The sequence below is a fragment of the Diceros bicornis genome, chromosome 5 (assembly GCF_020826845.1).
Source record: "Diceros bicornis minor isolate mBicDic1 chromosome 5, mDicBic1.mat.cur, whole genome shotgun sequence".
Lineage (NCBI taxonomy): Eukaryota > Metazoa > Chordata > Mammalia > Perissodactyla > Rhinocerotidae > Diceros > Diceros bicornis.
In genome coordinates, this window is record NC_080744.1 from 67,202,923 (window position 1) to 67,216,068 (window position 13,146).

The 13,146-nt window shown below is 57.6% G+C and overlaps 1 protein-coding gene across 3 annotated transcripts in view; it reads right to left on the reverse strand.

Moving 5' to 3' along the window:
- STRA6 (signaling receptor and transporter of retinol STRA6) overlaps window positions 1–13,146 on the reverse strand; it is a 31,885-nt gene that overhangs the window by 9,657 nt on the left and 9,082 nt on the right. For all 3 annotated transcript variants that reach the window (XM_058542057.1, XM_058542056.1, XM_058542055.1), the window contains exons 2-11: window positions 12,866–12,993; window positions 7,761–7,827; window positions 7,395–7,480; window positions 6,193–6,332; window positions 5,550–5,573; window positions 5,202–5,368; window positions 3,765–3,887; window positions 1,389–1,456; window positions 1,142–1,218; window positions 822–883 (exon numbers count right to left, since the gene is read on the reverse strand). In XM_058542057.1, the coding sequence (XP_058398040.1) occupies window positions 822–883; window positions 1,142–1,218; window positions 1,389–1,456; window positions 3,765–3,887; window positions 5,202–5,368; window positions 5,550–5,573; window positions 6,193–6,332; window positions 7,395–7,480; window positions 7,761–7,827; window positions 12,866–12,978 (927 nt within the window). In that variant the 5' untranslated portion in view covers window positions 12,979–12,993. The remainder of the gene's footprint in view (window positions 1–821; window positions 884–1,141; window positions 1,219–1,388; window positions 1,457–3,764; window positions 3,888–5,201; window positions 5,369–5,549; window positions 5,574–6,192; window positions 6,333–7,394; window positions 7,481–7,760; window positions 7,828–12,865; window positions 12,994–13,146) is intronic.

The following is a 13,146-nucleotide window of genomic DNA, read 5'->3' on the forward strand; positions in this document are numbered from 1 at the left end:
ATGCCCATGTCACCCATCACACGCTGCATGTCACCCATCACACGCTGCATGTCACCCATCACAGGGTTCTTGCCCGCCCCTTCGAGCAGCATCCTCAGGCCTCTAATCAGCACGTTACAGATGTGACCTCAGCCTAACAGGCCACAAATGTACTTTCAAGCAGCACAACTGTGTATCTACGCCTCTGTCTATCACCTATCTACCTCAACTTTGGAACATAAAATTTCCAATTTTTCCATGTTGGAGAAAGCAAGGCGTCCTATAAATGAGCATAGGCATTGAAGCTAGACAGATCTGGATTCAAATTCTGGCTACCCTGAGATATTAGCCATAGGAATTTGGCCAACTCAAATTCACCTCTCTGAGCCTCAATTTCCCCCCGTCTGTAAGATGAAGAAAAATCATCCCTCCCTCCCAGGATTTTGTTTTTTCAGGGAGATGGTAGTGTTGGTGGGGATTTATCAAACACATTATTTCACTAAATCTTCCCATCTACCCAAAAAGGAAAGTAATTCTATTTCCTCCATTTTACAGCTGAGCTAATGGGTTCAGGGATGTTGAGTAACTTGCTAGAGGTCACACAGGAGGTAAATAACAGAGCTGGGATTTAAATCCACGTTTATGTGACTCCAAACTCACGCTCTGACTTGATGGGAGCCCCGCAAGAGTTAACGTCCCCTCCCTTCTGGGTAGGAAGCAGCTGCAGAGGATGGTGGGCGGGGCTTTTGGAGAACTGAGCTGGGCCTGAGCCCTCCCAGGCTTGAGGGCAGGGGCAGGGGCAGGGGTCCAGAGGCAAACGGTACTTCAGAGGCAGGACATACCTGGTAGATGGCCGTCCCTGTCAGGGTGGCAGAAAGCACCAGCTTCAGGGGAAGTCGGAATCCTGCAGACCCCAAAAGGAGGGTCATGGTGAGCCCCAGCACCACTCAGGCCCAGGAGCCCCCATCCCTCCCAAGGGGCCCAGGAGAAGGGCCAGGGCTCACAGGACCCTGGACCACCAAGGCCAGGCCCAAGCTGGGGTTGTTGCCCTGATGACACGGATTTGGGGGCGGGGCAGGAGCTGGCCTTCCACTGCAGTTGTTCTATGCAAGGGAGGGGTAAGGTCACCTGTCACTCGTGACCTCAGCCCCCCACCGCATACCTCGCTGTGGAGTGTAGATGTGGTGTCTGAGGCAGATCCAGGCCCGAGACAGGAAGCTGTGCTTGGAGGTGTGGGAGCTGTGGAAAGACCCAGGCAGGCGGGACCCTCAGGAGAAGCCCCTGCCCCGAGCCCCAGAGTCTGGTTCATTCCTCACCTCTGCCCCACCGTGCTGCCCAGTGCCGGTCTCCCAAACAAGCCGCCTACCCAGCCCTGTCCCCTGGCCCAGAGCGTGTGCCCGGGACCTCACTTGATTTCCAGCTTCTTCCGGCAAAGGAGGGTCCTCAGATATTCCTCAGAGTAGCTGCTCTGCAGCCCCTGTGGGGACAGACAAATGGACGAGCAGATGGGACCTGCCTCGAGCCATCCATGGGGCCCTGGCTCAGGGGACACAGTGGGCACCCAGTGGGTGCACCGTGAAAACCTCCTGGCTGTGGTGGAGTATGGAGAAGGGCCAACTCATAGGGATGAGGTCCATGCCGCCCAAAGCTGCCCTTTCCTCCTCCATGAAAACCAAACTAATCAGTCTCCTATTTAAGAAGACTCAATGCTGGGAAGTTCTTCCTCAGGTCTATCTCCAACCATCTCCAGCTTTACTCAGTCACATCTCATCACTGCTTCCCTCCTGGCCCTCTGGCCTCTGCTAGCAGTGACTGGGGCAAAAGGGAGCCTATGTCCCATGGGCACATCCCTGACCAGGACACAGGATGGGGCCATTCCAGGTCAGATCCCCCAGGCCTCTCCTCCTATTCAAGGGAGATCACAAGGGTGACCAGATTTGTCTAAGCCACATTCCGGGCCTTAAGCTGCCTGCCAAGAGGCAGAGGCCCATGGTAAGATGGGGTGAGGCCTTGGTCCCTGATCATTAGGAAAATATAGGCCATTGTCACTTGTTGCCATGGCAACCCTGGGATCCAGGGCAGCTGTGGGTTAGCTCAAAGCTTGACTGGGTCCTGTGAGGCTTAAACCTCTTTGACCAAGGGCCAAAGAGGATTTTATTTCTCCCAAGACTTCTCAAGAGGAAAGGCATGCAACGGAGGGAGAAGTGAGGCAGGGAAGAGCCCTGGAAGAGGAGGGAGAGGGAGACGGCGCGGGAGAGATGTGCCTGGTGCGCCATGTACCCTGGAGGCTGCTCCCTCTTCTGAGCCAACCGCAAAAATGAGGAGACAACGGGCTTCCCCAGAAGCATCTGGAAGGCAGCAGTGACAAGTCCTGAGGGCCTTACTGCTTCCAGGAGAGCCAAACCCAGTCAGGTGGGCCCGTGGGGGACCCAGGTCTGGCCCTGGAGGACCTGAGCCCACCAGCCTCTTCTCCCCTCACTTCGAACCCACCCTCGGGACCTCAGTCCTTCTCCAACTTCAGTCTCGGCCCCTCTCCTGAGCTCCAGGCCGATGGTCCAGCTGCCCGCCAGACCCTTAAGCGCCACACCCCCATGACTGCAATCGTCCCCTGCACACCTGCTCTCATCCAGCGTTGCATGTGTCAGCAACTGGCACCACCACCTGCCTGCTGTCTGTCCCAGATGCCACCCTTCAGGCTTTCCCGCACCGTCCCCATCTGAACAGTAACGAGCCCTTCTGCGTCTGTGTCCTCGACCTTTCCCGAGAGGGCTCCCTCGATGGAGCTGTTCTCCTCTGCCTCCTCTCTCACCAGAAAGAGTGCTTGACCCCGCTCCACCCGTGCTCCCAGGAGTCTGGATGAGCCCCTGGTGCACTTCTCACATTGCACTGCACATATCTGTCTCCCCCAGCACACTGGGCGGTCCTGGAGGTCAGACTCAGGGCAGCAGCTCTGAGTCTGTAGCACCTAGCCCAGGGCCTGGCACATGGTAGGTGCTTAGGAATCTTGTTAATAAGACTTCCAGGTCTTGTCAGAATTTTCTCTAGCCGTGATGCATCTACTCACCTACCCACCCACTTACCCCCCCTCCACCCACCTAGCCAAAACTTCAGAAATATTTCCTGAGGGTCTATTATGTGATAAGACCTGCCCGGTGCTGCAAATTATATGTGAACAAAACAGACACAACCTATCTCTGCCTCTTTACTCTGGCTGTTTCCTAGGCTTGCAATGCCTTCTCCTTATTCTCTCTCCACTCTAGATCCTCCCTGTCCTTCAGTCCATGCTTAAGTTCACCTCCTCCAGGAAGCCCTCCCAGCCTGCCTTAGTTCTCCCAGCCCTCCCCTTTGTATGATGTTTTCCAACCTAGAATTGATTCATAATGCGATTCGGCCCCGGGGGCTTCTTGAGTCATGTCAGCGTCTGCAGAGCTCCTATTAGGCACAAGGCCTCTCGCCTGTCTCATTTCTCCAGCTGGATCCTCAGTGTTCCAGAAACATAGCATTGACTTCCCTGGCTTCTGGCCCACTTCTCCTTTGTTGCGTCAGCACTGTGCACACAGCTTGGTGCTCCAGGTATCCTGGGGGCCAGCCGAGGACCCTGCTGAGCCTTTGCCTAGGGTGGGAGGACTAACCCGTCCCTCAGCAACTCAGCAAAGCTTTTCTGAGCACCTGCTGTGTGCCAGGCCCTGTACCCAGCATGATCACACATAGGGACCAACGGATGTCGGGGAGTCCAGGGTGTCTTGGGTGCTGAGCAGGAGCCCACCACAGCCCTGCCCCTTTACCTCGGAGCCCGCTGCCGTTCCATGACTGAAGCTTCTCACCAGCTGCACCGGGTACCAAAGACTCAGGAACCCAAGGCCCAGAAGGAGAGGCAGGGAGGCCAGCAGGGAGTAGTACTTGTAGATCTGGCAGACAGACAGACACACAGACACACCTACCTTCTGCCTGCCTCCCCAGCCAAAGACCAGGCTCCATTTCCCTTCCCACCACACGCCGGGCCCTGAGGGTGGTCTAGGGGGCCACAGGCCCTCTGGCATGGGTTCCATCACCCCCACCCCCAACGTGGGCCACTCAGCACAAACCCTCCTCCTTCCCCTTCTCGGGCCGCAGAGGTGCTTGCCCCTCCCCAGGCCCTTGGAGGAGGTTATGTAATCCCTTCCTCCCCACCCCAGGGGCTGGAATGGGGCCTGGAACGGCGCCATCCGCTTTCTCTGTTCCTATGTTCCTGGCACTTTGGACACAGGTCTAATTTTGTCTATGTGCAGTTTGCAACCTGGGCGTCAGGGAAGCACATGCCCTACCTCCCGGGGTTGGGTCCCTTAAATGTTCACTCACTTTGTTTGTTAATTCAATACATTTGTATTGAGAGCTGAGTATGTGCCAGGTTCTGGGTGGTGAAAACAACCAACGAAGCCCCTGCTCTCAGAAAAATCCCACAGTCTTCACCTCCACCCCAGTGACTGGTGTCATCAACTCCATTTACAGGGGGAAACTGAGTCTCAGAAAGGTGACATGGTTTCCTCCAACACTTAGCACCACCTGGTGCCATTTTTCATATTTGTTTGTTTGTTTTATTGTGTCTCCCCTTCTGGAATGGCAGCACTTGGGATGATGGGAACTTTGTCTATCTTGTTCACAGCCATACTCGAGTGCCTGCAAATGTCCCTGGTACAGAATATGTGCTTCAAATATGTTTGTTGAATGAATGAATGAATGAATGAATGAAGTGATGAAGATGGATTCAAACTCAGGTTGTCTGGCTCCGAAGCCAACACCCTGCCCTTTGGGTTCTAGACTGGGCAGCTTCACACCCCTAGCCAGCAGCCAGTGAACCAGGGTCTGAGGTTCTGGAATTCTCTTTGTAGCCCTCTGAGACCATCCCTAACTTGGTGCTCTCCATCCTCCAGCTCTCTCATCCTACCCAGCCTGGCCAAGGGAAGGCTGGGGAATCAATAATGGGGGATTTCAGCTTCCTCTTCCTCCTCCTCTGCCCCTCCCCCTCCCTGCCCCTCCAGACTGAGGCTCCTGAGGGCAGGCCCAGCTGCCCTGTCCCTAGCCTAACCCATAGAGGGGCCGAGCTTGGAATGGGCACGTGTTTCAAGGAGTGGCATCCACAGCGGCTGGGAAGCCCGGCAAGTAAACAGAGATGAAAGGAGCCACCGGGTTTAAGCAGCTCCTCCATGCCCCTCCGCCCCAGGCCATCGTGGGTCAGTGGTTACCTTGGGTGCCTGGGGACACTCTGCCCTCTGCCAGACCTGGACCCCAAAGTGAGCCCAGGACAGTGCACTGCCAAGCAGGTGTGCGGCTCCATGCCTGACCGTGGCACAGGCGGCCAGAGGGTAGTAGAGGGCAGGGTAATAGAGCAGGGCCAGCATCTTCCAAGGCCCTGGAAGGCAAGACGGGCAGAGAGACACATGATGGAGGGGCAGGTGTGGGGGCCGGGTCCAGCCCACCCAGGCCTCTCCTGTTTCCATCTTCTGAGCCTCTCAGCTGGTTCAGTGGGCAAGAGCCCTGCCTTCAAATCCAGGCTCTGACTAGTCTCAGCTCTGTGATCTTGGGCAAGTTACCTCTGGAAGTCTCAGTTTCCCCATCTGTAAAATGGAAATAACAGTAGTAAATTAGCAAGATGAAATGAGAAGGTATGTGTACAGTGCTCAGCACAGTGCCCGAGTTAGTACTCAATAAATTAAGCTACTACTTCACTATTGTTCCCCTCTCGGACCCTCAGCATCCTCCTGTGAAATGGGGCTACTATCCACACTTGGCGGAGTCATTGTGAGGACTGGGACAGGGCCCCTCTCAATGGCAGCTGTCCTTGTTACATTCACTTCCTGGAGCCCAGCTCAGTTCTCCAGGACCTCCCTGCCCCCCTCCCCACCCGCCTTCATTCCCACACAGGGCTGGGCTGTCTGGGAGACTCAGCTGTGCCCATGAACCAGAGTTCCCTCCCTCCTGGGAGGGGAGTCTGCACAGGAGCAGAGGAAGTGGAGAGGGCAGTATCGACCCAAAGGCTGGGACCAACGAAGGGAAGGTTCCAGGCACCGTGGCGGGACAGTTGGGGAGGATAACGGGACAGTGTCCTCTGGCGGTGGCTCATGACTGGGATGGGAGGCTGCGTGGCTCGCTACAGAAGAGCCCCACGCCAGCGCTCGGATTCCCACCCACTCCCACCCCATCAGTCCAGCCCAGGGCCTCAGCTGCACTGGGTACCTGGGCTGGGTGGTGAGGCCAGGGTCAGGAAGGGCAGCGGGTCCTCGGTGGGGAGTAGCAAACACAGGGAGCTGAAGAGGACCATGAAGACAGCAGCGGGCACAGTCCAGGGCTTGTCCCCAGCTGAGAAATCCACAGGGCTGGGGCAGAGGCAGGGACAGGACAGGAGGGAGTCGCTCAGGGCCTGCACTCCCCTCACCTCGTGCCATGTTCCATAAACCAGAGGGGTAGAGCCAGGCCCACTTTCCAGTTGGGGAACTGAGGCCCTTCATCCATCCATTCCACAAACATTTGCGGAATGACTCCTACGTACCAAGTTCTGGGCCCGTGGCGAAGGGACTCGGGAAGTCCCCCCTAACACAAACACACAGCAGGAACAAGCCTGAGCACTGCTCCCCCCGCCCACCCTGGAAGCTCCAGGAAACAGCCGCCTCCACACTAATCGGTCTGTCTGGGCTGGCAGCCCTTCAGAGAGCGCGGAGAGTCACAACATCCTTGTGCAACCGCCGCCGCCCTGGCCTGGGTGTGGCCCCGGGGCAGAGGGCAAACAGCGGGCACAGCTGTCCCAGGAGTCGCCTCTCTGGGCTCAGGGAAGGCCACTCAGACCCTCTGCTTCTCCTTCCAGCTTACCCTCATGCTCTGAGAGCAATCCTGCTCCATTCTGCCCCCAAGCTCTCCCCCAGGCAAGACAAGCTCTTACCTGGGCCAACCAATAGGGCAGAAACCCCAGGCTAGTTCCCCACAAAACCAGCACGGCAGGACCCTCCTGGGTGTGCAGCCCGGGCCTGGGGCTCCACCTACCACCTCCCCCAACCCTTTGGTCTCTCCCACACAAGCCTGCCCAGTCCCATCTCCTCAGGATCATCCCCATCCCAGGCTCTGGGCTTGTAGGGCTGAAGGAGAAAAGAGGAGAAAGTTCCAGCCATAGGGACTGGAGGTCAGTCCCTCATAAATCTGCCTTCAAGCATCAAGGTGCAGGTGAAACAGGAGTAGGTAGACCTGAGTGGGTCCCTCCCCCTCCCTCTGGGGGTGCCGACTAAACCTAGAGATGTAGGTGGGGTGGGGAGAGCCCCAGGCTGAGAGAGGTGAGGGTTTCACTGAGGCCATAGCTGGCTTCTAGGTACCTAACAAATCACCCCCCTCCCAGAGCGGCCCTGTCAGCTGGGCCCCCTGAGTGGGGGTGCCCAGGCCACGGCACCCACCTGGGCAGTCCAGGCCTGCCGTGCCCACAGTGGGGCCAGAGCTGGCGGCGCCTCACCAGCATGGCCAGCAGCAGCAACACGAGAACCTGAAAGGAGAGCGTAGAGAAGGGCGTGTGTGCCCCGGCCTCAGTCTCCAGGACACCCCTCACCCCCAGTGCACACTCATGCGGCCTCTTGGCGACTGGCCGAGAGACGACAGAGGTCTGAGAGGTTGGCCTGAATCCTGGTCTGGGTCCCCACCCTGGGAGAACTCCCAGATACCCACTCCCACATTTTGGGCTCCCAGTGTCCCCCTTCCCAGCCCCAGCAGGGAACACAGGTCCCTGTGCCCAGGCTGACCATAGGTTGAAGCCAGGGTGGACTCACCGACAGCACAGCCAGGCAGGCATGGGGGAGGCCGGGCGGCACACTGGGGTGGCAGGAGGGCACTACCCTGCAGAGCAAGTGAAGGCTGGGTCAGGCCTGGGGAGGGACACCCCAGGTGTGCAGCCAGGTCTGGGGTTCCAGGCTGCCTACACTGGGGCTCCACCCCCCTCTTCCCTTAATCCTCTGATCTCTCCTACACAAGCTTGCCCAGTTCCACTTCTCGGGGCCATTCTGGGCCTTTCATGCCCCTATGGTGTGCCGGTCCTATGCCAAGCTCTGGGGTGCCAGGGCTGAAGGAGACAGGAGCTCCCAGGGGAAGACACAGGAGAAACAGAGTGGGCCAGCTCAGCCTGAACCCCTCTTCTTTCTCACCCAGATTCTTCCTGTCCTTCAAGGCCCACTTCATCCCTCCCTCCTCCAGGAAGCCTCCCTGACAGCTCCTGGCCTCACAGATCTCTCCTTCTCAGAACTGTGGCCAAGCATACTGCCTGGGTCAAGAAATCAAGAGTTTGGTCCTACGATTTGCCCTTCACTCACTGATATCTGAGTTTGATATCTGTGTCTGTGACTGAAATGATCTTTCTCAGTCTTCTAGGACTTACGTCTCTTCTTGTTTCTCTTTCACTAAGGGCTTCCATGTACAGTTGGACAGGTTGCACACTGCACAAGGATGCCCAACCAAAGGAATGAGTGTGGTCTGAAATTCCGGCCACACAGCTTATCAAGCCCTGCACCCACTGAGCTGCATACACCTAAATGGGGGTCCCTTTTTCTAATGACCACAAAGGCTCCATATGGCCTGGCAGAGGTCCTGCTCTCATCATAGCTGAGCACAGAGGTAGACCCATGGTGGAGATAAAGAAATCAATGAGGACAGTGAAGGTCTCAACTTCCCCGACTGGGTCATGTGGCAGAGAATGGGGTCAAGAAGGAGCCCTGAGCTCAGGGCTGGGCCTGGACCTGGGAAAGCAGACACGACTGGGTCCCTAGGGAGGGAAAGACCACTGGGTTTGCCCAGTTGGAGCCTGGGAATGCCCAAGTGAGGACACCAGTGCGGGAAAGGCTGGCAAGGCATCAGAGGAAGCCGTGTGCTGCAGGTGGGCCCTCGCTGCCCAGGAGGCTCACCCAGCGCCTGGGCACCCTCCTGCTGTGTGGAGAAGAGGTGCCCCAAGGCCTCATCTCCAGAGCGAGTTCAGAGCCCTAGGACTCTCTGCTGGGACAGCTTGCTTTCCCCCAGGAAATCCCAGAGAGAGAAGCAGGAAAGAACGTGGTTGCCTGGGCTCACCCTTGGGTGGAGGGGCAGGAGTCTATTTCGCACAGTTTCTTGGCCCAGGCAGAGCTGGCTTCTCCCCAGGTAGAACTGTGCTCCTGGGTGGGGCGGGTGCAGTGTAGGCAATCAGGCTCCCCCATCTGAGCTCAGGCCTCACGCTCCCCACTTTCAACTCTGAGGCATCTCTCTCGAGCATGTGGGCTGGGGTTTGGGGGAGCCCCTTGTCCAGCCCCAAGAGTTCAGAGCCACCACTCCAAGACCCCCAACCTGCATCCCGTCACCTGACTAGATGCTCAATCCTGCTGCCCAGGCCCAGCCAGGGCAGGGGCTCAGTGCACTGTCCCTGGAGCAGCCTGACCATTTCCCACCCACCCCAAACCAGGAGCCACTCTCACCCCCATGGATCCCCTCCAGGGCCCTGTCTGGGGGGATCTCTGGCCCTGTCTGTACCACCAGGGTCCCCCATCTATCCCTTAGCCCAGTTTGGCTGAGGCTCACGGACCCTCAAATGTTGGAGGTCTGAGCAACAGGAATTGGGCAGAGCCAATGTTTGGCTGATGGCTCATGGACCTGGATTTTGTGCTGCGGGACAGAGGGGATGGCACAGACACAAAGAACACCAGCTCAGGGAGGGTGGATCCTGATTGAAGAGGCACAAGCAGGTGTTAAATGATGCAAAGGAGGAAGAGAGAGTTGGCGCAAGGCCTCAGAGGGCGTGGTATTTGAGTTTGAAAGATGCTTGTCATCTCTTTAGGCAAAGAAACAGAAAGGGAGCTCCAGGTAGAGGGAGAACAGGAGGAAGTGGAGTACTGACAGGCAGTAGACAGTGTGCCTGGGGCCAGGCAAGCCTTCCAGCTTGACTGCAGCCCAGAGGGTAGGTGAGAGCAGGTTACAGCAGGCATGGGAGGCACTAGGGAGCCATTAAGGGTGTTTGAGCAGGGCAGTGTTCTGGATTTTAGGAGATTTCTGTGGCTAGATTTGAATAACTATAAGAGCAGTAACTAGTATTTACTAAGCATTGACTAAGTACCAGGCACTGTTTGTTCCATGTATTAACTCAGTTATTACCTAAGAGGTGGGTGCTGTTAGTATCCCCCTTGTGTAGACAAGGAGACCAAGGCTCAGAGGGGCTAAGTATCTTGCCCAAGTCCCACAGTTAGTAAAGCGGCAGAGCCAGGATTCGAACAGAGGTCATGTGGCTCCCGTGCCCGCATCTGACCGAGAGGGGAGAGGTGAGGAGTATGTGAAGGAAGGTGTTAAGTTGAACCCTATGAAACCGCCATTTCTGTGCATCAGAAAAAGTCACTGGGGAGTGGGAACGCCAGGCCGTGTCTCAGGGGTATTTAGGAGGAAGCATTTACACACCTCGATGTGGGGGAGCAGAGGGCAGGGGAGTTTCCAGGATGATTGTAGTGTTCTGGGCCTATTCCAAGACGAGGGGTGAGGACCAGAGTCAAATGCAGCCCAAGGAAGCTGAGGCTTGGTCTTGGGCAATTCAGAGGTGATGGTGGACACTCGGGGATAGAGGTTGGACTGCAGAGTGGTGAGGACACCACGACAGAGAAGGAGCAAGACAATTGTTTCCAGAAATTTGGCTCTGAGCGGGAGCCTGCAAAGGGCGCCGTCCAGAGGGCAGGGCAGAGCGCATCTCTGAGCGAGAGGGAAAGGCTGACTGTCTTGGTGTGTGTGGGGGTGTGTGTGTGTGGGCCTGAGGTCCCGGGGGGCCTGGAGCCCTGCTTCCCGACACTGTCCCCCACCCACACGGAAGGGCCTGCAGGTCACCCTGGCGCTGGCCTCACGTGGCGGGAAGCCTCCAAGTCCGCCTTCCAAGCAGCCCTTTGAAGTGGTGGGGAGGTGTGTCACATCCTGGACAGCTGCCACAGGCTTTATTTGTGTCCCCAGGCTCTGGCGGGGAGGCTCAGTGTTAGTGACGGGTGGATAACACACAGGCCCATGTCAAGCTGGGCACATAACCTGGCCAGACGGGCCTCCGGGGCCAGGAAAGGGCCAGCTCGGCTTCTAAAGGTCAACAGCGTGCCCATAGAAGACCCCGGATGACTCATCCACCCCCATCAGACTCAACCTCTTCAGCCTGGTCCTGGCACCATGGGGGCAGCTGGTTAAGTGGGACCAGGAGATGGAGTCCCAGCCACTGTCACCAGTGCCCGCCAACCCCAGCTCCAGCCTGCTGGGACACACGGAGGCACAGAGGGGGACCACTGCCCAGAGCACCCCAAAGCTTCAGAGCACCATCTCCCTGGGTGTCTGACTCACACAGGAAGAGGTGAGTGCAAATGCACCTCCTTGGGATTCCCCTGGGCTCCCAGCTTCCTGCTCCCACCTTTGGTGGGGGAGGCGGCAGGAAGCGTGACTTGGTAAGTGAGCTAATCCACGAGCTAAGTAAGTGGATTCTAACAAAGCTCTTCATTCTTCCCTGCAGTGGAAGAAGGAGCGGAAAATTTTAGATGCCTCCACATTAGCGGCAGTACTCCCCCATCACTCTGGCCCTGCCATGCACCCAGCTTTATCCTAAATACCCAGCCACACAGCCAGCTGCAGGCGCCTGGCCTCAGCCCATGCCCAGGCCCTGAGGCACCCAAGGACGCAGCTTCAGATTAAGGCCGTAAGCCGGGTCAGGATCTGTGTCCTCACGGGGTTCCTGGGCCCCTCCCTACTCTGCGGCTCCTCCTGCCCCACACACGCGCAACGGGAACATGGGGAGCCCACAGGCTCTCGGCCAGGGAGGGGAACAGGGGCACACCCTTGCTGACAGCAGAGCTGCTTTCCAGGTGGTCTGAACCTGAATCCTCCAAACAACAGCTCCCTCCCCCAGGCCTGGGTGGGGCCTCCGTCCCTGCTGGGTGACCCAAGCCGGCCAGGCCGCAGCCCCAGCCCCTGGGGAGGCACGCGAGCATTTTTCCTTCTCCAGTTTCGGTTGTTGATGGAGAACAGATGTGCACACAACTGGCTTGGCAACACCCCAGCCTCACCTTTCCAGTTCCCCAAACCCTCAGACAGAGCAGGGCGTGGGGGATGGGGCCAGGGCCAGGAAGAACAAGGGAGAACTGGGCTCTGGGGCCCACACAGGCGGGGCGTCCTTGGCGGCATGTGGGGCACAGGGAGGCCGGGCTCCTCGGCCAGGGTGCCCAGACTAAACAAAGACAGAAGGGTCTGGGCAGAGGCAGCCGAGGGCCGAGTCCTCAGGCCATGCTGGGCCGGGCTGAGCACTCCCACTCAAGAGAACAGGACCTGCTCATCTTCACGGAGACTCTGAGGCCAGCCAAAGACAACAGGGGCGGCGTGTTTCTACAGCGACTCCCCCACCAGGCTTTCTGCCTCGGGTTCTCTGCCGCCCCTGCCCCAGCCTGCCCAGAGAACCCGACACTTGCTGATACCGCACCCCAGATGATCACCACAGAGACCAGTAACCCCTGGAAGGCAGGCTCGACTTCCCTCAACCGCTCGCCCAGCACTCTCCATCCTGGCTACAGGCCAGAACCGCCCGGAGAGCCACCCCAGACCGGCTGGATCTGAATTTGCAAGGACGGGGCCCAGGAATCTGTATTTCAAATACACCACACAGGCGCTTTTTAAGTGACCAGACTGGCCCAGGTCCCCCACCTCAAGTATCTTAACACCAGGGCAAGGGCTGTTCTCAAGAAACCAATGAGGAGACTGAAGCCCAGAGAGGCTGTGACTTGCTGACGGTCACACAGCAAATGAGTGGTGGAGTTCATCTTAACAGCCCTTGCCCAGGGTGGTCTTCCCTGTCCCCCCATCAGTAACCTCTGCCATATCCCGCTCTGCCGGCCCAGAGCCAGGCGTTCCAACTTACCCCTCCGGCTGGAGCTCCCGGCCGCCCTGGGGCTCATCGATATACCAGCTGTCGTAGGAGTCGTCATCTGTCGCCCCAGAGGATGTCTGGTTCCCTGCTGCCTGGAATGACATTCTCTGGCCCTTCTCCTATGACCCCCAGACAAGAGGAAAAAAGCTACTACAGATGTGAAAAGAGGCTTGGGGGGAAACAAAAAGAAAACCAAAACAAAGGAATGTTTCTCTTTAATCCTAAAGGTTACTTTCTTGCTTTTCACTCTCTGGGAAAAACCCTTCTGGGAG